Below are 24818 nucleotides of genomic sequence, written 5' to 3'. Positions count from 1 at the left end.
AAGCCACAACTACTGAGCCTGTGAGCCACAACTACTGAAGCCCACGCGCCTAGAGCCGGTGCTCTGCAACAAGAGAAAACACCGCAATGTGAAGCCTGCACACTGCAACGAAGAGTGGCCCCCACTCGCTGCAGCTAAGAAAGCCCGCGTGCAGCAACAAAGACCCAATGCAGCCAAAAATAAATTAATTAATTAAAAAAAAATAGGCAAGGAAAGAATCCAACTACTTTATTCTACTAGGGTAAATATTCCAGCAGTTGGCTCTAATATGTTCCATGAAAGTCAGAAAAATTTAAGATGTCTGGAATAGAAATGTCATCCTTCATGTTGATTACACAATGAAAAGATACTTCTAATCAGGCTACCAGAAAGATCCCACTCTCCCAATATATGCTCAGCGGTAAAAATAGATTAACTGAACTGTTTAATCAGAAATGGGCTTTTCTCACAAAACCCAAGAGATTCCAGAATTTTGTCATAATCTTACTCTGAAAGTACTAAAGTAATATATTTATTGCTTGAAAAAAGCGATGAAAAATATTTATTAAGAGTATTATGGGACTTCCCTGGTGGCGCAGTGGTTGAGAGTCCGCCTGCCGATGCAGGGGACACAGGTTCGTTACCGGTCCGGGAAGATCCCACATGCCGCGGAGCGGCTGGGCCCGTGAGCCATGGCCACTGAGCCTGCGCGTCCGGAGCCTGTGCTCCGCGACGGGAGAGGCCACAACAGTGAGAGGCCCGCGTACCACAAAAAAAAAACAAAAAAAAGAGTATTATGCATGAGAGCTCACAAATTATGTTTAAATTAAAATGTAAAATCTTGTATGGAGAAAAGTTAAGTATGCAGGATGCCCATTTACCCACATTAGCCTGGGTAAAGATGGGAGGCTGTTGCAGGAGGACCTTATAAATAGATAAAATACAGTACCTGAATTTGCGCAATACTTCTGGGGCAAAGGTTTGGTGGCTTAATATCATAATGTTTCAAACTGAGAAGGCTATTTTCATCGTCTGCTGTAACCTCTGCCTCACTGACTAAACTATTTCATGTGCCTGGATATGCTCTGACTGCCTTTTATATTAAGCCAACACCCAGGTAGGTAGCAGCAGCTGCTCAGTAACAATTATTAAATTGCATTTTTCTAACATTCTGGGTATACACTGTCAGAGCATCCTTTTAAAAAACTGACTCCACAGTGTTAAACCCCAGGAACTGAGTGAGTATATGCATCTAGGTTAATCTTAAGATTGAATATATTGGGATTTCCCTGGCGATCCAGAGGTTAAGACTCCACACTTAAAACTGCAGGGGGCGAGGGTTCAATCCCTGGTTGGGGAGCTAAGATCCCACATGCTGCACAGCACGGCCAAAAGAAAAAAGATTGAATATATTAATATCTATATAAGCACATAACATAGAAATCCAGATTTGTAAATCATAAATTAAAGAATAATTAAATATTCTTAACTTAGCATAAAACTTTACCCAAGACTCACTCTTTAGACATCAATCTTCTCTACTGGTTTTAGCATGATTCAGTTTGCTTTATTATCAAATTTTCTGATTACAGGAGCTATATGACCTGAGGGGTATACTTATAAATTTTTGTAAACTCTAGTCTGTTCCTAGTAACATACAGTTAAAGAATGGAGAAAAGCTACAGAAATTCCTCAAGTACTTAATCTCTGTTTAACCAACCACCTTATCTTTTTATGAGTTGCAAAACAGGATTTTTTTTTTTGCTTTTTTTTTTTCTTTCCCCAAATATTCTCTGGTAGTGAAACTACTGAGAAATGAAATTGCCCATGGAGGGAGGAAAATCCAACAAACTGATTCATCTAGATTGCTGTCTCTGTATAAAGAAACCAAAACGCTGAAACTCATTTTTTAAGTCGCTTTTTCAAGTAAAAGCTGATAAGTGGCGTTAACTCAGTTTCATTTTTGAGATCAGAAGGTCTCTAACCTAGGTTGCAAGGATGCCGCTCTTATCAGAAGTTTCAAGGGCCCTGAAGTAGAAATGAGGGAATTTGAAAGTATCATTTTGGACAAAATCCCTGCCACTTAGAGGATCAAATCATTATAAATGAACATAGGCAATGTCTGAATTTTTTTAAGTCTTATTGAAAGGTGCTAAGTTTTAAAATAAGGCAGAAAAAAATAAAATAAAATAAGGCAGAGAGGTTGGATATTCAATTTTTAAGCTGAAAGAGAAAAGTGATGCTCAAACACACAAAGCCTGCAGGGTTTGCAAACTCAATGCCTTTGGGGCTGGAAGGAAATGAAAAAAGGCATGGATGCCACCCTGGAGTATATTCCATTAAAAATGGATAGCTGGGCCTGAACTTATATATACTACCAAGTGTAAAATAGATAGCTAGTGTGAAGCAACTGCATAGCACAGGGAGATCAGCTCGGTGCTTTGTGACCACCTAGAGGGGTGGGATAGGGAGGGTGGGAGGGAGACGCAAGAGGGAGGCGATATGGGGATATATGTATATGTATAGCTGATTCACTTTGTTATACAGTAGAAACTAACACACCATTGTAAAGCAATTATACTCCAATAAATATGTAAAAAAAAAAAATAGATAGCTGCCACTCAGTTTAAGCCAACTGCACTTCCATGAAGGAACGTGGGCCCAATGTTGAAAATCTTCTGACTTTTCAATCAGATCGGTATGCAGAAACTTTCAAGTTTTAAATACTAAATGTTTTATTATAAAAATTTTATGGAAAAAAAAAATCCTGGTTAGGAACAGGGGGATCAAAAAATATATTTCTATAAGCCACAGGTAGGCAGGCAGCTTGTGACATGTGGACAAATCTTCCAAGTCCCAGTCTAGTTCTCATCTCATACTATTATACGTGGTATATATAACTTAAAACGCTTAGCATTCCCTAGGAGAGTCAGCGTTAGAAATATTAGCCACTCCGGGAAATAGACTTTGGACCTAGAAATGGTGTTTGGAGTATTAATGGGAAAAGTGGGAAGAAAAGACATGGTGGGACTATACACACATCAGAAAGAAAACTAATACCTCCATTATCTTCTGTTGGGACTTACAAAGTTAAATGTTAGAATTCTTTTTATACCTACAACTTAAATGCTAGAATGGGCTGAGTTAGAATGCAGCAGGGAAAACTGATCATTGGTTTCAGTGTGATTTCTGGATCCTGTTTGTAGGCATTAAGCTCTTTGGAAAATACCATCATATCTCTGAAAAAAACTCAAGAAAAGCAACAAAGAAAATAACAATCACAAAGCACACCGACAACCAGGATTAAACATGCCAAATAGAAGAAGTGTTTTCTTTGGAAATGATGTGCTAGAATCAGTAGTCACGAAGGTTCAGTCAATAAAAATCAAAGTGAAATTTAACTGGCTCTAGTCAAGTATCACTTTAAAAGTAAGTCAGCTTGACCAGTTCACTCTGAAAAAGAACAATGCTCCTTTTGTCACTTGCGATCCAGACAAAATAAATATCTGATTTATCTGAGCAACATTTGTTAAAAAAATACAAAAGATCTATCATTTTTATATAACCTTAAAACTCTACCCAAACTGATATGTTCAGGTTTACCTAAACATACACACATATATATTTTTTAAATTCCAGAAGCCGAGACACAAGCCCATAGGGGTGTGTGACCATCATGGGCTAAAAATTTAACTCTGGCAGTTGCAGGACTCTCCGGGTCTCTGACCTACGCTTAAAGCTGTCAGCTTTTAACACCCGTCCCATGAGGAAATCTTTGCCTTCTGCTCAAAATGGTTGAACAAAACTCACCACTGAACTAACAAGAGATACGTTAACAGGACACTTGGCACAAAAGGACTAAGAGAAAGTGGGTCTTATAGAGTCTCTCAGGCTGTCAGTCATCTAGACACAAGTGAGTCAGCATCCACGGTGTTCAGAAGGTAGAGTTCAGGCTGAACTGTCAATCCCAGACGTAGGTACTGAGGACAAAAAGATGGAAAAGGGTTAGACTGATTTGCAAGTATTTAAATATTGAATTTGGCATTTAAGTACCTATAATCAGCATGTCAATGTAGGTCTTTTTTCAGTTCTGCTATATAGACTTTCATTTCAGAAAAGAAATGGCTTACAGATACATGAATGGTTTCTTGTATATAAAATAACTGCTAGGAGCCGAAACAGTTAAAGATTGAGATAGTACCGAATGCCCTCAGGACAATTTGCACTTTGACTATTCTTGCGACACACTCTGCCTCAGGATGATTGTTTCTGATCAGGATATTAAGAGCAAATGCACTGCGAGCTTTTGTACTTTAATACCAAGTGTGTTAGAAATAAAATTTCAGGGAATTTTCTGGCTTCCCAGTGGTTAGGACTCCAGGCTTTTACTGCTGAGAGCGCAGAGGTTCAACCCCTGGTCGGGGAACTGAGATCCCACAAGCTGCCCAGCACGGCCAAAAAAAAAAGAAATCAAATTGCAAATAATCTAAATCCTGACCCTATTATCTGGGTCCTATTATCCTTTGGCACCTGAGCAAAGCCAAGCCTTTCGTTAAAAAAAACAAAATGTCATGTACTAAGAGAAGAGATGAGCTACGTACGGGTCCCAAACGTTTATCAGGCTGAATTAGAATCACTTCGGCTGCTTTTAAAACACGTTGTCAGACCCACCCCCGGAGACCTGAATCCAGATGGTTTGTGTTGGCATCTGTGAAGTTGTATCTTACTTTTTCTCTCCTCCAAATTCACCATGGGGCAATCACTGAGTCTCCTTTTAGCCCTACTGTTATTACTTGGGGTGTTAGGAATGTTGTTGCCCCTTGTCAACCACAAACTCTTTTTGGCCTATCAGTTGCCTCACCTGCATAGAGGCTGATCCTTTTGTTATAAGAATTAAATTAAATCATGAGTGCTCAGGATGCCGAATGCACACTATAAATTCATAGAAAGAAAATGTTTCTATTATGTAGTGGAAAAGGAACTGGAGTTGGGGTCAGGCTCCAACTCTGCCCCTTCCTATGACCTTGAGCAAGTCATGTATCTTTCTGGAGCCTTATCCTACTTATTTGTAAAATGGGAATAAACGCTACATTTGAAAATGTCAAGTACGTTAATAAGCTATCTCATGTTAGTCTTCAGTAACTGCTGTGCCACACAGCATGCGGGATCTTAGTTCCCCAACCAGGGATCGAACCTGCGCCCCCTGCAGTGGAAGTGTGGAGTCCTAACCACTGGACCACCAGGGAAGTTCCAGTCTTCAATAATTTTTTTAACACATTACAAACTGCCCTGTATACCTCACAAGCTTGTGATGACTGTGTGAAGATGAAACCAAATGGAGCCCAAGATAAAACTATTCTCAACTAGTGGGCTAGGAAATTCCTGAGTCACACTGGCCTTAGGGCAGAACAACGGGACTTCAGCTTGCTTACTCACTTTAAGGTCTTATGACTCAAGCTTTAGTAACCAAGAGCGATTGTCAGATACACTGACAATTCACTGCAGTCTTTTCTCAAGTGAGCTAAGGTGGTGGGCTTCTTCATTATGTAGAAAGCAAGGGTTGCATTTTTAGTCCCATGACCTCCAGGGTGTATCACTTAGATGACTTAGCAGAGAGCACTCCTTCATTGGAGAAGTCTGACATATTGCTCGGAGGCACTAAGAAACGGGGTAAATTCCACAGGAATTGGCTAAACCTTTCAAGGGCAGAGGGGTATGCAAATGAACAAACTATCAGTCCTTAGCTATTGCTGGGGTAGGATCATAGAAGGCCCTGCCCATTTTCCACACCTACCTGAAAAAGCATTCAGGTACTTTTTAAAATTTAGCACAGGCCAAACAAAATTAGCCTACCAGTTGGCAGCTTTTGATCTAAACCATATTCTAGCACGCATCAGAGGATCAAGCAAAGTATCTTTGATATGTTGCTGTTCTTGGAGCTGTTAAACACCAAAGCTTGGTGTCTTAACTGAGCATGAAGTGTATACTATATATTATATAGCATGACTGGTAATGATGATGTGGGCTCTGGAACTAAGCTACTCAAGTTCAAATGCCAATTGCCCACTTTTTAGTGATGTATTATTTTACTTTTTGGTCCTTCAGTTGCCTTATCTATATAGAGGCTGATCCTCTTGTTATAAGAATTACATGAGATCATATGAGTGCAAAGACCCCGGCTAGCACATAGCAGTGTGTTAGTCATTTTTAACATTCAAAAGCCAAGGTGCCAAGAGAAGGTGACACATTCGGATGCATTGGTCCTATCCAAGGAAGGAACAGAAAGCACTCCAGAGGGCAGAGCTAAAGGAAATATCTCAGATCAGGATCTTCAAATTGTTATGCATCCGATTTTAGTTCTGAAATTAAATCCAAAGTAAGGAGTTCCCTGGTGGCCTAGTGGTTAGGATTCTGGGCTTTCACTGCCATGGGCCCGAGTGGAACTGAGACCCCGTAAGCCACGCAGCAAGGCAAAAAAAAAAAAAAAGATTCAAACAAAAACAAAATTAGAAGGGAGAGCTAAATGAGGAAGGACAACATGGAGAACAAAATTGCTAGGTAACTTCTATGGTGTTACTTACAGTATTCAGCTCCTGTAAGACAAACAGGGAAAGCTTGCAACAGAGAAAGGGAAAATGAAGTTCTAGTGACATTCTTGAAACAAATTAAGTGCTGACTTAGATTTTCCTGCCATGTGTTTGGTGACAAGGCTAGTAGTTTACTGTGTCTGAGCTCTGTCTTTGTTTTTATTAAACGGTGCCAATATTTCCATTTACATCAGGTCTGCCAAAATGCTTTCATTTTTAACCTAAACAATTTTGGTTTCTCTTTTCAAATACTCATACTTTTCAAATACTCATACTTTTTTTCTGGTAGCATATACAGAATATAAAAGACCTCAATGGTGAAACGACTACAGATAGAAAAATGTTCCGCTTAGAGCAGAAAAAGGCCAGATGACAATGTTTTTTCAACTTTAAATATGGTAATGATGTAACCTTTAGCAATGGCAAAACTATCTGACTAAATGGGTAATAGAAATTAGTGTTTGGTGTCTGCAATTCTTCAAGTCTTCTGGGAACTAAACCTACATTGAGCCTTGAACGACATGAATTTGAACTGCGTGAGTCCACTCATACGTGGATTTTTTTTCCCAATGGTAAATACTACATGACCCCAGGCAGGTTGAATCTGAGAACGTGGAACCACAGATTCGGAGGAACACTGGACATGAAGGGCCGACTATAAACATGAAAGCCCAACTATAAATTTTACACAGATTTTTTTATTCCATGGAGGGTCAGTGCCCCAACCCCGGGTTGTCCAGAGATCAACTGTATTTCTCTCTCTCTTCTAAAGAGAGAAATCACTAACAGTGTGAGTTTAGTATGTCATTCCAGGTGGTAGTTGATGTTTCAGTATTTCAAAGTGGTTGACGCCCCATTAATAAAGTATTTTCAAAGTTAAAAAAATACCCAGGAAACCAAATTGGAAAAAGGAAAAAAAACTTTTTAATTACAAACCAAGTTTACATATTGTTGAATGATCACTAAAAACTTGCTGCAATCACTCCTAAAACCACTAGCAGGACCTCACAGGAGCCAAACTGCAGCTCTTTCCCATCCCTGTTAATTCCCAGTATGCTGTAGCAGCACAATTATTTCATGCCACATTTATGGAGAACAAGGACCAGTTTACATAAAATACAATTGTATATCCTTAAACATTCCACACAAACATACTGCACATGCTGGCACTGGAAGACTTCAGTCCTAAACATTGTTTATTGTACCCAAAGTACTGGCTGACTAGAAAGTACACTTTCTATCTGAAAGGATCAAATGGAATACAGTATAGGAGTGTTTTTAACACTGAATACTACTACACACACACTGATATAAAATGCCATTTAACTGGGAAGAAATTTTCCGTCATTGCAAGTCATATATATAACTTTTCAAAGAAAACTAGCAGCTTTTACCTGGGCTTCTAAATATTTGTGAATCTGAGACTGGACTCACCCAGACTGGGGGCAAAGGTAAATGTTACTGTAGTGTCCTTACAAAGAATTTTGTCAATGTGGCCCTCACCTACAGCAGCCAGACGAGAGCTTAAGATGTCAGTCCCCGATATCTTCAGTATGGTCTTATGTCAATTTGGGGAATGATGGTAGGGGAGAGGGAGGGATATGAGGAGGGACAGTTAGGGAAATTTGTCTCTCATGATCCTGTGCTGTATCACTGGAGGGGCTGAGATAAAGGTAAGGTCAGTGAAACATAGTAGCTTACCCTTAATGCCATATAAAAGACAGTCCATTCAGTCTACGCTTTTAACTGTGTACAAAGTATCGGCAATAATGCCTTTAGGGGCTCAGGTGAACAGAGAACATCAATCAACAAGGACTCCAGAAGGAAAACACCAAAAATGAAAAGTCCTTCAATGCCATTCCCATTACTGTTCTCTCCAAGTCAGTGGCTATAAAAGACTTGATTATTTATCTCCATCAGACAAATGTGATTTGGTTTGAGATAATCACATAGTCTCAGGCTCCACATGTAAAAATGTCAGAAGTGGCTGAAGAGCAGCAGCTGCATGCTGAAGGGACCCATCTCCTCTGATTCCAGAGCTCCACCATCTGGTCTCAAAGTTTTTCCCTCTGAGGGAATGGCTGAAGAGAGGTAGCCCAGCACAACCCTGCTGAGAGAACTCTGTAACCATAGTGATACCTAAGGACTTGCTGAGAGCGAGCGAGCTTTGCAACCGTTAGATCCAGAGCTCCCGAGATTGCCTTGCAAGTCGTCTTGGGCATGCTTCAGAAAAAGGTGACGATTCTGGTAGAAGGTGGCTTTTAGGAATAAAACAGATGGCTCTTCTTCTTTCAAGTTTTTCTCCTCACCCCAAAGTCTCATGAGAACATCAGTGCATAAGCGCTACCATCTCTTTCTATCACTACCCTCCTGAAGGAGGAAGGTGAAGGTTTCATGACTCTAAGTGCTCAAGGAGAAATACCGTCAGGAAAGCTTGGTACTAACATGAAAGTTATTAAAATTAGGACTCCCAAGAAAATTTCGATAAGCTTTCAGTCTCTGAGGAAAATCATCGAAGTGATTTTCAAATGAGATGAGTAACCACCACCTACAGGTGAGTTTTGCTATCTGTCCATTTACCATCTTCTTTATGCTTTCTCACCCCTCTTAACATCCAGAGAAATTTAAAGTGAAAATAAGTTAAGAGAATCCTGAACCTGATAGAGGTAGATATCTCACAATTTTATATTTCAAATGGATCAAACCACTCTAGTTGAGATTTTATTTTTTTATAATTAAAATAATTCAAAGGGCATGCATAAGGAAAGTATTTCTCAGCCTTTTAAAATCCATTATCTTTTGATAAACAAAACTTTCATACCCATTCTGTAATTTGTATCATGAAAAATTTACTGCATTTTCCAAATATGTTTTTTTAACATATAGTCGGTCTTGTTAAGAATCATGCATAGGGCTTCCCTGGCGGCGCAGCGGTTGAGAGTCCACCTGCCGATGCAGGGGACACGGGTTCATGCCCCGGTCTGGGAAGATACCACATGCCGCGGAGCGGCTGGGCCCGTGAGCCATGGCTGCTGAGCCTGCACGCCTGGAGTCTGTGCTCCGCAATGGGAGAGGCTACAATAGTGACAGGCCCGCGTACCGCAAAAAAAAAAAGAATCAGGCATAGATGATAATCTCTCAAAACGATAAAACAAGCTGGCCCTTGAGCAGCTAAAGAGTTTAGTGTTGTTTGAGAGCAGCAGATGTCAGCTTTTCAAGGACCCTACCTAATCCAGTTCCCAGGTTAGGAGGTCAGGAAGAAAAATAATGGCTTCTTTCAAACACATATGCAAAGCCTTTCCCAACAAACAGTTGAGTCCTAAATGCAGTCTGTGCAACAGCACATACTTTTGGCTATGTTCACACAGTAAACCATAGCAACACACTGGCTCTGATGGCTACCTGCGGAAGACAGACAGACTGACCCAGTGTTTACTTAGTATAGCCACTGGTGGCTCCTTCGGTCAGCAGGACTTTAGAGGTGCTTACCGTGTGCCCACAGTCCAGGAAGGACATGCCCAGTGCAATCAAACATTGCCAACCCTGAAAGAGAAAATACAGTCATCATTCACCGACCTCTTACCCATGACTGCCCACATTGCACTGCTCAGATACAAACCTCTTTTGCCATACTATTTTCAATACTGAGCTCCCTCTGTTCCTACTGCTTTGTGTTTGGTTTGTTTCTTTTAGCTGACTGGGAGAGTTCCCTGAAGACCACTTTTCTTCAGTCCTACCCCATTCCTCACGATAGGGGGAATGACTGATTGGCTAATACAACTGCTATAGTCTCCTGAGCTGCTCTGTAAGTATACGTTTTAGAGCTAAACAGTAGTAATTCACTCTAGAATCAGCCCTAAGCCTTAAAAATGGGTCTTCAGGGACTTCCCTGGTGGCACAGCGGTTGAGAATCTGCCTGCAAATGCAGGGGACACGGATTCGATCCCTGGTCTGGGAAGATCCCACATGTCGTGGAGCAACTAAGCCCATGCACCACAACTACTGAGTCTGCGCTCTAGAGCCCAGGAGCCACAACTACTGAGCCCTCATGCCATAGCTACTGAAGCCTGCACGCCTAGAGCCCATGCTCCACAACAAGAGAAGCCACCACAATGAGAAGCCCGCGCACCACAACGGAGAGTAGCCACCGCTCACCACAACTAGAGAAAGCCTACGCATAGCAACGAAGACCCAATGCAGCCATAAACAAACAAACAAATAAATAAATTTATTTTTAAAAATGGGTCTTCAACAATCTCAGTAGTCGCAGGCTGACTGAGAACTCAGCACCTTCACAACCAATTTGCACGAAGGAAGGATTCCCTTAAGTTCTATAGCAAATTTTTAAAACAGTTTCTGTCAAGGACATACTCAGTTACTTGGGTTTCCTTGGAATAAGTCCCTATATTATGGTCAGCATAACCTTAGTGTGTCCATGGTTTACTGGGGAGGGAAAAAAAATGGGATATATCCATCCAGGGCATAATTTTTCAATATTCACTAAAATGATTTTCTCAATCAAGTACATAACCTGTAGCAGACATTGGCATGGGGACTAGGTAAGTGTTATAAAGATGAGCAGTGGGTTTCCACCCTCCATCCCTGCCATTCTCTGTAGCAGACATGGTATGAAGTCTGCTGTCCCTAATCCTCAACTCCTGTGTTTTTCAGAGAAACCTGTGTAGAATAGGGAGGTGGATTTGTTGTTGCTATAGCTGCTTTTCATTAATATAAGTAATGTTACAGAAGATGTGGAAAATAGAGAAAAGAATATGTCCATAATCCCACCAGCCTAAGACAACAACTATTACGATTTTTACATAATTTACTCTGGACTTTTGAAAATTTTTTTGATTATCTAGGTGTACACAATTTTGCATTCCTTTTCTATGTAGCTATATTTTATAACCATCATTTTAAAATAACTCTAGAATAACTCAATGAGAGAATATCACTATTTAATTATGTCCTTATTGGATAGCTATTAAGTAGTAGAGCTGGGCAGGGCTGTGAACCCACATGTGCTGCTCTCCAAAGATTTGAAATCACACTCCACAGCTCCCTTCTCCAATCCCATCTCGTACCACTCTCTACTTTCTACACTGCTGATCTCCTTTTAGTTCTTCAAACATACTACACTCTCTTGTTAGGAATTATTAAGAATGGAAACCAGACAGAAGTGACAGAAATAGAAAAATGATAGCTCTTAGGAATCAAGGTAGATTTTATGGTTAAAAATATTGTTTAGACTGAATCAGGAAGAAATAGAAAATATGAACAGACCAATCAAAAGCACTGAAATTGAAACTGTGATTAAAAATCTTCCAACAAACAAAAGCCCAGGACCAGATGGCTTCACAGGTGAATTCTATCAAACGTTTAGAGAAGAGCTAACACCTATCCTTCTCGAACTCTTCCAAAATACAGCAGAGGGAGGAACACTCCCAAATTCCTTCTACGAGGCCACCATCACCTTGATACCAAAACCAGACAAGGATGTCACAAAGAAAGAAAACTACAGGCCAATATCACTGATGAACATAGATGCAAAAATCCTCAACAAAATACTAGCAAACAGAATCCAACAGCACATTAAAAGGATCATACACCATGATCAAGGGGGGTTTATTCCAGGAATGCAAGGATTCTTCAATATACGCAAATCTATCAATGTGATAAACCATATTAACAAATTGAAGGAGAAAAACCATATGAACATCTCAATAGATGCAGAAAAAGCTTTCGACAAAATTCAACACCCATTTATGATAAAAACCATCCAGAAAGTAGGCACAGAGGGAACTTTCCTCAACATAATAAAGGCCATATATGACAAACCCACAGCCAACATCGTCCTCAATGGTGAAAAACTGAAACCATTTCAACTAAGATCAGGAACAAGACAAGGTTGCCCACTCTCACCACTCTTATTCAACATAGTTTTGGAAGTTTTAGCCACAGCAATCAGAGAAAAAAAGGAATCCAAATCGGAAAAGAAGAAGTAAAGCTGTCACTGTTTGCAGATGACATGATACTATACATAGAGAATCCTAAAGATGCTACCAGAAAACTACTAAAGCTAATCAATGAATTTGGTAAAGTAGCAGGATACAAAATTAATGCACAGAAATCTCTGGCATTCCTATATACTAATGATGAAAAATCTGAAAGTAAAATCAAGAAAACACTCCCATTTACCATTGCAACAAAAAGAATAAAATATCTAGGAATAAACCTACCTAAGGAGACGAAAGACCTGTATGCAGAAAATTATAAGACACTGATGAAAGAAATTAAAGATGATACAAATAGATGGAGAGATATACCATGTTCTTGGATGGGAAGAATCAACATTGTGAAAATGACTCTACTACCCAAAGCAATCTACAGATTCAATGCAATCCCTATCAAACTACCACTGGCATTTTTCACAGAACTAGAACAAAAATTTTCACAATTTGCATGGAAACACAAAAGACCCCGAATAGCCAAAGCAATCTTGAGAACGAAAAAAGGAGCTGGGGGAATCAGGCTCCCTGACTTCAGACTATACTACAAAGCAACAGTAATCAAGACAGTATGGTACTGGCACAAAAACAGAAAGATAGATCAATGGAACAGGATAGAAAGCCCAGAGATAAACCCACACACATATGGACACCTTATCTTTGATAAAGGAGGCAGGAATGTACAGTGGAGAAAGGACAGCCTCTTCAATAAATGGTGCTGGGAAAACTGGACAGGCACATGTAAAAGTATGAGATTAGAGCATTCCCTAACACCATACACAAAAATAAGCTCAAAATGGATTAAAGACCTAAATGTAAGGCCAGAAACTATCAAACTCTTAGAGGAAAACAAAGGAAGAACACTCTATGACATAAATCACAGCAAGATCCTTTCTGACCCACCTCCTAGAGTAATGGAAATAAAAACAAAAATAAACAAATGGGACCTAATGAAACTTCAAAGCTTTTGCACAGCAAAGGAAACCATAATCAAGACAAAAAGACAACCCTCAGCATGGGAGAAAATATTTGCAAATGAAGCAACTGACAAAGGATTAATCTCCAAAATTTACAAGCAGCTCATGCAGCTCAATAACAAAAAAACAAACAACCCAATCCAAAAATGGGCAGAAGACCTAAATAGACATTTCTCCAAAGAAGATATACAGAATGCCAACAAACACATGAAAGAATGCTCAACATCATTAATCATTAGAGAAATGCAAATCAAAACTACAATGAGATATCATCTCACACCAGTCAGAATGGCCATCATCAAAAAATCTAGAAACAATAAATGCTGGAGAGGGTGTGGAGAAAAGGGAACACTCCTGCACTGCTGGTGGGAATGTGAATTGGTTCAGCCACTATGGAGAACAGTATGGAGGTTCCTTAAAAAACTACAAATAGAATTACCATATGACCCAGCAATCCCACTACTGGGCATATACCCTGAGAAAACCATAATTCAAAAAGAGTCATGTACCAAAATGTTCATTGCAGCTCTATTTACAATAGCCCGGAGATGGAAACAACCCAAGCGCCCATCATCGGATGAATGGATAAAGAAGATGTGGCACATATACACAATGGAATATTACTCAGCCTTAAAAAGAAATGAAATTGAGCTATTTGTAATGAGATGGATAGACCTAGAGTCTGTCATACAGAGCGAAGTAAGTCAGAAAGAAGAAGACAAATACTGTATGCTAACACATATATATGGAATTTAAGGGGAAAAAAAATGTCATGAAGAACCTAGGGGTAAGACAGGAATAAAGATGCAGACCTACTGGAGAACGGACTTGAGGATATGGGGAGGGGGAAGGGTGAGCTTTGACAGGGCAAGAGAGAGTCATGGACATATACACACTAACAAACGTAGTAAGGTAGATAGCTAGTGGGAAGCAGCCGCAAGGCACAGGGATATTAGCTCGGTGCTTTGTGACAGCCTGGAGGGGTGGGATGGGGAGAGTGGGAGGGAGGGAGACGCAAGAGGGAAGACATATGGGAACATATGTATATGTATAACTGATTCACTTTGTTATAAAGCAGAAACTAACACACCATTGTAAAGCAATTATACCCCAATAAAGATGTTTAAAAAAAAAAATTTGTTTAATCACCGCTGGTTTAACGACTCTTTCAGGTCCTTTCATTTCTGAGTGCTAGCCACACCTCGGCCACCCTGATACCTATATGCCCCTGCCCCCTCCCAAATGGACTTACCAAGTAAAACACAAAGCTCAGATAAGCTATGCTGACCACAGCAGCCACCACATACAATGCCACATGCCCTAGTTCCTGGACATAAACCACGACAAAGTACATGTTGATGGAACAGACAATAAGGACCAAGATACCGCCTGCGATCCTCCAGCCTCTGTAAAAAGAAACAGCACAATTATTGGTGGAATAGCCCAACCTGTCCACAAACATAAAAAGACACTGTGTCTTTTGGGGTACACAGGACAGGAGTTAAGAGGCATTTCAAAATGAACTGAAAAGTGGTTCTTATGTCCCAGATTAGGTTAAATGAGCCTAATCTGTTACATAATGATAGTTACATAATGATAGGGAGAAAGAGGGGGAAAAAACACTATCAGGGCTTCCCTGGTGGCGCAGTGGTTGAGAGTCCGCCTGCCGATGGAGGAGACACGGGTTCGTGCCCCGGTCCAGGGGGATCCCACGTGCCACGGAGCGGCTGGGCCTGTGAGCCATGGCCACTGAGCCTGCGCATCTGGAGCCTGTGCTCCGCAACGGGAGAGGCCACAACAGTGAGAGGCCCGCGTACCAAAAAAAAAAAACACTATCAAATAATCCCTATTATTGAAGTCCCTGAAAATGCAAAAAGTCATGAGTCCCTAGAGATGTAACAAGTCATTTCAAATAAACCATGTCCTTTAAAGATGTATATAAAAGGTATTAGCTTATGCCCTTCTCATCAAGATCATTTAACATGGAATTAAGGTGCTTTAAACTTAAGTGGCTGAAGCTAAAGAGTTAAAGTCCTAAAAGCTGAAAAATTTCCCCCAGAAATGAAAACTGTGCTTGCCCTCCTTTGTTACATTCACAGTCTCCATTTTCTAAGTCAAAGACCGAGGGGGCAGCTTTAGCAATCACCTCTCAAAGCATATAGTTCCCCTATGACTTATTTTCTGACTGGCCTGTTTGATGAAGATACCCTTCCTCCATATATATTTGGGGAACTAAAAGAAGTACACTCACATTCCATTGGCAAATTCACTCATTACCGGCCGCAAGCTCGTAAACGTGAGGATGGGTATGAGAGCAAAGGGAAGCTGGAAAAGAAAAAACTAAGATCAGGTAGGGCCACTGGGGGTCCTTGTATCACCCCAGAGAGTAGCACTGTTAGCAAAAGGGAAACATAGACCCTGTCTCATCTACTGCATGAGAAATTATTCCCATCATTCCAACATGCTGGAGCATTATGTGGAAATCTGTAGAGGTGTCATTAACCTAGCATCAATTATGATCGTAGTGTCTTATACATAGTGTCAGATACAAAATTTGTATCTGCCTTGTCTTCTTAATCTCCACAAAATCTAGCAGTGTCCTATACGTTATTTAATGTTTGCTTGGATTAACGAACAATAGTTTTGTGTTCTATGTGTGATTACAGTTTATAACTCCCATTCAAAAAAAAAAAAACCGAGCTAAAAAACCCAGCCCTTTCTAAAAGCCTTTCAGTTGCCAGGGATTTCATATGCATTTGCTATAGACCAAGACTGTGCCTCTTCCTCTGAGCTTTCCCCAGCACGCAGCACTAGGCTTGGTAACTACGGGCAATACAAAATGCTGCCTGACTCAATGGGATGTGAGCTTCCCCAGCTCCCTCCTCACTTGTAAGCTCTGAAGAACATTCAGGAAGTCATTCATCCCTGTCAGATGCTCTACATCTTGGAAGACGGCAACAAGCAGAGTGGGGATGATGGCAATGGAGCGGGTCAGAATCACTCGGGCAAAGCGTGACCACTTTAGGTTCAGGAATCCCTAGAAGGAAACACAGAAGCAGGATGAATGTCTGGAATAGGACACAGGAAAAGGTCTGGGGAGGTTCAGGAAGACCTCAGATACATGGGATTAAGAAGTAACAAAAGGGCAATGTCCTCTTCCTCTAGTCTATCCCAGTCCAAACAGCAGGTACCTCCATGACAAACTGGCCAGAGTAGGTTCCTGTCATGGTGGAGCTCTGTCCTGCAGCCAGGATCCCCACTGCCCAGATGTAGAGTGCAGCAGGCCCGAAGTAACACCCCAGCACAACACCCTGGGAGAGGCAAGGGAGAAAGATATGTTTGTGTCAAAGACCACCTGAGACAACACTCCAAACAGCACTCCTCTGCGACATTTCTCCCTCTTCCTGGCTACGCACCTACCTATACCAAGTGCTGTGCTGGGCACTGTAACAGAAGCTAGACTTAGGTCCTGGCCTCATTCTAGAGGCTTTCAACTTAAATTCTGCTGGAGGGACCTTTATTTCTCCTCAGCCTAGTCCCTTCTCTTCTCTAGGCTCCTAAAGCCTTTATCCTCAACCTATATCTTAACTATTAAAAAAAAAAAGTCCACAACACTTCCCAAATTGAATTAACACCCTATTCTGCAAGATGGTAACAGCAATGAAGAGAGAGCTCAAATAAATTTTGCAAATGCTACATACTATATATTCTACTCTTGGAGGTTCACAATGTAACCAGCATAAAAGGGATAGAGAGGTCCCAGTAAAGACCACCACTTTACTTGGAACACTTTCTTTTCTTCTTTTGGCCGCCCCATGCGGCTTACGGGATCTTAGTTCCCTGAACAGGGATTGAAGCCAGGCCCTCGGCAGTGAGAGCACGGAGTCCTGACCACTGGACCACCAGGACCACCAGGGAATTCCCAGGAACACTTTCTTTAGTCACCCCAATTAACGTCCTATAGAACAATATACTATGAACACAAGTTTGGGATTTGCTGATACAATTCATCTTTTCAGCTGATCTTCTATTCCCTTCCACGTAACCCAAAAGGCTTGTCCGGCATCTGGACCTCTGAAAAAAACACACTCCGGAGAAGATATGCTGAGCTCTGAAGTGAACCCACAGAAAAGACCAGATATTATGCTAAGAATATTGATTCAGGAGCGAAGATCAGAAATCTGAATAGGCTTACCCCTTTGTAGATGTCCACAGCCAGTGTTGAGTTATCGTCAGGAAAAAGGTGAGTGTGGGGGCTGCTGATATTTCTACAGACTTCAACCTGGAACCAAAGCAGTTGAGGAACAACTTTTACTTCTGAGGCCAGCACCCAGACAAGAAGCCCTCTCCTACAGATTATACACAGGTCACCCAAGAGATGGATGCTGGAGGCAAGACACTGGACACAGGTTGTGATAAGGGCAGAGACGGGCTGCAGTGTCACTTGAGATCTTCCTCCGTAATCTTTCTACACCCCCGTGCCATCAAAAACATTTACTGAGTTAGAGTGTGCATGGTAATACACGAATGCTGGGTCATTTTAAATGATGACAGGAGGCGAGGGCCCTTAAGGGGGCTTCAGATATGATAGGACACCCAGAATAGGGAGTCCTTAGTCAAAGCAGAGCCAGGAGTCAGAGGTCCTATAGATAAGAAAGTAGTGATCAAAACTAGATAGGCAATCAGGAATCAAAATGACAGAGAATTCAAAAGGACAAGACAGTCTATGTAGCCACAGTTTCTGTTTGTTGGCTCCGCCCAACCTGTCACCATCAAATGGCAGAACTGGCAAGTGGCTAGTAGTTGGGTAGCAGGAAACAAAAGGGGATGACAAAGAGTCAAACAGGCGTGAAGCCACTAATAATAGCATGAGGCAATCTTTGTCTGAGGCAAGCTCCCTTCCCTGTCAAAAGCTTGGAAAGATGGGTCTAGGCTTGGTCACAGCCCCCAGACTGTAACCCACGACTAGTGCAGTGATTTAGGGAGCAGCATTGAGGCTTGAGATCTATTTCCCCTGAGCTCTAAGTCACTGTCACCTTTTCCTACCCCAATCCAGCCTCCTCTTTACCCTCACATTCACTACCACCCAGGACCCTGGCTTACTCACCACCTGCTCGTTGGTTTTCTCAAAAAATGCTTCAGCAAAGACTGAGACGACAAAGACGTTGATGATAAAGGAAACAAAAAGAGCAATGCAGGATTCAATGAAAAAGTACTTATTGGCTTCCCGAACTTCCTCCTTATTGGCTCGGTCTACCTGTCTGGACTAGAGAGATAACAGCAACGGTCATTTTTTTGACTAGTTGGAACAAGTTTCCTTGTAATATTTCATGAGTTTGGAGTCAGATGAAAGACCTAGAGGGCAAACAACTAACCACATGAAATGTGAGACTCCGCCTACATCCTGGTTCACTAAGAACTCCATGACCCTTTGATGATACCACACATCCCCAAACGGGAAAGTGACCGAGTGACTGCTGAGCTCTCAGTTACTGTGGCTGCAAGAACCACTGACCTGGGCTTCCCTGGTGGCGCAGTGGTTGAGAGTCCACCTGCCGATGCAGGCGACACAGGTTCGTGCCCCAGTCCAGGAAGATCCCACATGCCGCGGAGCGGCTGGGCCCGTGAGCCACGGCCGCTGAGCCTGCGCGTCCGGAGCCTGTGCTCCGCAACGGGAGAGGCCACAACGGTGAGAGGCCCGCGTACCGCAAAAAAACAAAAAAACACTGACCTACAAAAACAACCTGATTTCAGACCTAAGGGGTAGATAACCTTAATTACAAAGGTCTCTGAAATCTCCCAGCAAACTATTGTGTTGGACTGACTGGTAAAAGCCAGGTTGGGCTCTTTCCTCCTGACCTCCACGAGGCCACTCAGGCTTTTGAGATTTAAACACAAGAGACACGGTGCACCTTCAGACCTTTTAAGAAGGACTTTAGTCCCTTCTTTATGGGGTCAGTTATCTCTGGTCACCTTGGTGATTAAAACAGAGTCCAAGTGTGTGGAGTCCAACTGTGGAAAAACATCTTGCTCCTTCAGGGCTCTAACAGTTGTAAACTAAGTGTGTGTCCCTTGCAACCAAAGGAAAAGATCCCATGAACTACACAGGCCACTGAGATATGGGTTTTGCTTACCTTGACTAAAGCAGAATGCAGGTACATGTTGTGTGGCATGATAACAGCACCCACGATGCCCACAGCCTGCTCGATCTGTGGGGTATGACAGCCTGAACAGGATGGCAGGAACATGCCTTTGAGGACCTGGGTCTGGCTGGGTTTCACTGTAACATACTACATACCAACCAAACAGCTATTAGCCTTTACTGGAATATGAGACCAGGGGAGTAACACAGTGCTAGGGAACACTCTGCAACCTTTACTCCTTAAACCCCTTCATCAACAGCTACATAGGAAATGAGGAATACAGAACCATCCAAAAAAACCAAGCAGTACAAGGTCAGAGAATTTAGGACTGGGGTATCCAGATATTTCACATCATATTTTAGATAAACAAAATAGATGTGTAGAGAATGTAATTAATACTCTAAAGAAATAAAATGGCTACTAAGGGCCTTATTGATATTAGCTTCACAGTAACTCCTGTGAGACACACCCAAGAATAGAGTCAATTCTTGATTACCCACACTAATCATGCTCCTGTGTTCACCTATGTATGTAAAAATCACTTATGTTTGCCACTAGCGTCTGCTGAGACTCATTCAGAGACACTTCTCATACACACTTTTTCCTGGTTTGGCATTTCTCTTGGAAGCCTCAGACCAAGCTGTATCATCTACTCAGAGTAGATGCATTTTTAAAAGTTTGCTAAGCCACGAACTTCCCTGGTGGCACAGTGGTTAAGAATCCGCCTGCCAATGCAGGGCACACGGGTTTGAGCACTGGTCCAGGAAGATCCCACATGCCGTGGAGCAACTAAGCCTATGCGCCACAACTACTGAGCCCGCACGCCACGACTACTGAAGCCCATGTGCCTAGAGTCCGTGCTCCGCAACAAGAGAAGCCACCACAGTAAGAAGCCCGCGCACCGCAATGAAGAGTAGCCCCTGCTCGCCGCAACTAGAGAGAGCCCATGTGCAGCAACGAAGATCCAACACAGCCATAAATAAATTAATTTAAAAAAGAAAAGTTTAGCTAGGTCAATAAGCAGAAATCAGTTTATAACAATTGGATATAGAAAGGTGCTATTACTGTAGGTGCATATAACAGTAGGCTTAGGGTTAACCCAATGGAGTATCTGGGTTGGGGGACAAACCGGGAAACATGCACTATATCCCCTATAGTTCATTAACTGCTGCATTACAGAGAAAGTCCAAGCTGCAGTTATCATCAACCAGGATGAACAAAAACAGAATCCCTCTAAGGTAACAGCCAAGAATAACCCTGCAATCCCTTCCTTAACCCTCTCCAAGGCTGTTCTGCTGTTGGGATGGCCAACTTGGAACCAGGGAGTCTAGTCTGGAAAGTCCTGGAAATTCTAATCATTTTTGACCTAGAAGTCCCTGCAGGCCTTCCTGGACACTAGTCTTTGTTACCTCTTATTCCTTCCCAATTTGCTCAGGACTGAATTTGGCTTTTTGTTAACAAATACTGTCTTTTATAATAAAAGGAAAAAAAATTGTTTTAAAAAGCTAATGAACAGCCTGTAACACTTGCCTCGTATCCAAATGTGAGGGCCATAATAGTGATGAGAAAACCAAAAAATGCTTCTAGCTTCCGCAAGCCTAAGGGAGAAAATGCAGCAGTGAGCTCACAGAAGGCAGACTCCCCCATCAGCCACGTGATGGAAAGCAGCTCCTTTGACTGACCCCTCCATTCCCACTCTGCTTACCATATTTATCCAAAAAGAGAAATACAAAGGTATCTGCAATGGTGATAAGAACTCCACCCCACAGCGGGACCCTAGGTCAGAGATAAGAAATGGAGATTAAAGGAAAGAAAAGAAACATTGAGAAACACTCTCTTCCCAACAGCTCTCCAGCTATACAACACTTGGAGGAGCAAGGACTTAGGGAAAAGGGAACAGTGGCAGGAGGCCAGGCACAGCACCAAGTAAAGTAACTCATTCATTCAACTTTGTCTACTATTTCAGACAACCAGGATACAAAGCTGAAAAGTATGAGTCTTATCTCTCAAGGAGCTCACTTGTCTAGTGGGATAAACTGACATACAAATTAATTGTAATACCCACTGCCACACCCTGGATAATAAAGGGTGTGTTGGGTCTCATGACCCAACATACGAACATGGAAGATATAGAACCTACATTTGCCAGGAGAGAAGAAGGTGGTTCCAGAAAGGTTCCACAGGAAAAGTATTGATACTTGAGTTGAATCTTGAAAATTGAAAATGAGTTGGGTTTTTGTTTTTACACTTGCTTGGAAATCTAGCAAAACATTGATTACTTTCTAGAGAAAAACCCCTCACCTTCCTGCAGAGAGGAGATTGATGGCAATGGCGGAGCCAATAACTTCTTGCATATCTGAGCCAACGATAGCCAACTCCACCATCAGCCACAGGATAATTCGTGGAACCTAAACACCAAAGAGCAGAAAGATATGGTTCTAATTAATCACTTCTAAGAACTTTCCCCCATAGTTTGGAATTCACATTTTGGCACTGATCCATAAAGAGTCCTTTAAAAGCTTTCGGTCTAGAGATAAAGTACCAGAACTCAGCTCCACTTGGCCCCTTGCTGGAGAAGACCAGACTGCTTCTATGTGGCAGAGCCTGTGAGTCAAGGTCAGGGCAGCGGCTGACTCCAATTTTTTTCTCCTTCCTTTCCACTTGACAGAAGAATGGAATTTCCATCCATTATTTCCACTTAATTTTTTGCCTGAAAACAATCTTAAAAGTCTTAGGGGAAAATGAGGATGCTAAGATGGTCAAAATATTGTTCAGGAGAGAACAGAAATGCTGCAGAAGAAAATATCTATCCTGACCATAGCTGAAGAGACAAAACAAGCATGAAAAGGTTGGAGTCATCCTTAATGTAGTAATGCACAAGCAAGTAAAAAAGACAAATATGCAAAGGGACTTGGGGCCAAGTGGTTGGAATTGGGTGTCCTATAACAAAATCTGGGAACTAATCTGGTCAAATAATCCAGCAGAAAGCAATTAAGTAGTGCTGGCTCACTGAGGCCAGGGGGAAAAAAAAACAAAACACCTCCAGGTACCTACTACCCAAAAAATATGTCACAAAAAACAACTGCTAAGATACATGAAGAAAGAGAAGCTAAAAGAAATTATAAATTATCAAGGGGTTTTTTTGTTTTGTTTTGTTTTGTTTTTTTGAGAAGCATGTAAGAAAAAGAAAAAGAAAAAAACAAAACAAAACAGGTAAGGATACTTTCTCACAGCCAGGAAAGGAGATTAAACATTTAGGACAAACTGCAGGTAGATGAGTACTTATCTAAAGATCAGGCCAGTTTAAAGCTGTCTTCCAGACATTGGGTCCATCCATTCCTGCCTTAGGTAGCAGCAAGAAAGGCCCAAAATATCCAGAAGGAAACTACAGAGGACAGTGTAAACTTCAGGGTCAAGGTAACTGAAAAATCATTATTAACAAATCCAAAGATCCTGCGTAATATAATTTGCAGTAAAAGGAAAAAACTCACTTTCTTCAAATTTACGGCAAAGACAAACAAAAAAGAAAATATGCATAATGCAAAGCGATGGAGTACTATGGATGTATGAATGAAAGTGCTTAGACAGAATACCCCTGCCCCTTTGTGAACTGGGCACTGCTAGGTACCAAAAGGCAGAGTGAAAGGTAAATGTTTACTCAAACAGAATTTTTCTAAGGAAACTTTCTGGGAAATGTGAATCTCATGTTAGATTTTGAAGGAGCACAGAAACATGGGTCAGCCGCGAGAGGGGCTATAGAATTTCCCTTGGGATTCCCAGTCCTCAGGGCCATGGATCCCTACATCCTCCACTATTTCAGTATACAAGGGGGCCAGCACAGGTTGCCAGACACAGAGTCACCTATGATATGAGTAACAGACAAACACTGCTCACCCTGGGATACTGACGGTGACACATTTCAGCAAGATGCAGCCCAGTGACCACTCCCAGTCTAGCTGCAAGGCGCTGGAGCAGGAGCCCCACGATGGTGGCCATCAGAAGAACCCAGAGCAACTAGAGAAGAACAAAATCCCACCATTACACTCATTAGATAACTGCGATTTTTTTGTTTGGTTGTTCGGCAATGTGAATGGGAAACACTAGGTTCAGGAAAGAGCCCTGGTCAGGAATCCAATGACCTGAGTCCCGCATCCTGTTCTGCACAGAACCTTCTAGGTCACCTTGCACCTTTCTGAGCCTTAGTTTCTCCCATCTGCTGTTTCTCCTGTGTTCAAGGAAACTATGTGGGTAAAATAAAATTAAAAACCATCTATGTGGATAAAATAAAATTTAAAAACAGATGGAAAAGTACTTTTCGCTTAAGTGTCACAGCCAATCAAGTATCAGCATGTAGCCGCTGAGGTTCATATCCAACAGAAAGAGTAGAGGAAAAGGATGTGGTGTGCTATGTGTGTTTAAACGGGAAAGGGGTAGGACTCGATGTTCACCTTAAATCCAGCCACTGCTCCAGACTGCAAATCAGATTCAATGTTTCCTGGATCCAGGTAGGCAATGCTCATAAGAAATCCCGGTCCCGTGAAAGCCCAGAGTTTACGAAAGCTAAAACAAGAGTACTGTACAAGAGAGGAAAACAGATCAAAATGATTATCACCTCCAAACTGCTGATCTAATTTATCTATTATTTTGTCACATATAAAGCAGCAATATTAGCTTCATAAGAACATTTAGGAAGTTGGATACTGGGTCTGCCCAAGTTTCACGTCCATCTTATCCACTTCTCATCGATAAGCTGGCCACCTCTCTGTCCAAGTAAGAGGCCTTCTCTTACCTGCTCTTTCCAACAGCCTTTCATTCTAAAACCCAAGCAATAATATCAGTACCTCTGTGCACAACCACTACCCAAACAGGACAAAAGGCACTGTAAAAAAGGGAACATGGAATTCATACTTTCTTGGTGAAAAAATGCTCACTAGTCCAACTTGGCAACAGGTTTTTCAAGGCCCTCAGTTTCCTTATCAGTTTCTGTTTACCCTGATTACAAAAATTCAGTCTTCAGCGATTGCGTGCCAGAATTAGACCTGAAGCTGTTGGTCTGGAGTTGTCCAGCAGACTTGCCACTCATAGGTTGTCCCTAGATAATAATGTTTTCCTCCAAGGACCTGT

The 24818-nt window shown here is 41.7% G+C and overlaps 1 protein-coding gene across 3 annotated transcripts in view; it reads right to left on the bottom strand.

Moving 5' to 3' along the window:
- Nucleotides 1-3575: 3575 nt before the first annotated feature.
- The window catches only part of SLC11A2 (solute carrier family 11 member 2), a 35210-nt gene continuing 13967 nt past the window's right edge, over nucleotides 3576-24818 (bottom strand). The window contains exons 4-17 of one of the 3 annotated variants that reach the window (XM_065887026.1): nucleotides 24143-24268; nucleotides 23589-23708; nucleotides 21996-22102; nucleotides 21400-21470; nucleotides 21225-21292; nucleotides 19686-19841; nucleotides 18659-18817; nucleotides 17747-17833; nucleotides 16743-16862; nucleotides 16439-16588; nucleotides 15803-15876; nucleotides 14804-14957; nucleotides 10056-10109; nucleotides 3576-3959 (exon numbers count right to left, since the gene is read on the bottom strand). In XM_065887026.1, coding sequence (XP_065743098.1) covers nucleotides 3879-3959; nucleotides 10056-10109; nucleotides 14804-14957; nucleotides 15803-15876; nucleotides 16439-16588; nucleotides 16743-16862; nucleotides 17747-17833; nucleotides 18659-18817; nucleotides 19686-19841; nucleotides 21225-21292; nucleotides 21400-21470; nucleotides 21996-22102; nucleotides 23589-23708; nucleotides 24143-24268 — 1527 coding nt within the window. In that variant the 3' untranslated portion in view covers nucleotides 3576-3878. Of the gene's footprint in view, nucleotides 3960-9998; nucleotides 10110-14761; nucleotides 14763-14803; nucleotides 14958-15802; nucleotides 15877-16438; nucleotides 16589-16742; nucleotides 16863-17746; nucleotides 17834-18658; nucleotides 18818-19685; nucleotides 19842-21224; nucleotides 21293-21399; nucleotides 21471-21995; nucleotides 22103-23588; nucleotides 23709-24142; nucleotides 24269-24818 lie in introns of those variants that run through there. The other 2 variants (XM_065887028.1, XM_065887029.1) reach the window with 2 other exon arrangements.

The sequence above is a fragment of the Phocoena phocoena genome, chromosome 11 (assembly GCF_963924675.1).
Source record: "Phocoena phocoena chromosome 11, mPhoPho1.1, whole genome shotgun sequence".
NCBI classification, from domain to species: domain Eukaryota; kingdom Metazoa; phylum Chordata; class Mammalia; order Artiodactyla; family Phocoenidae; genus Phocoena; species Phocoena phocoena.
Note: the sequence above shows the minus strand (reverse complement) of the source record. Positions and strands in the feature narration are given on the sequence as shown.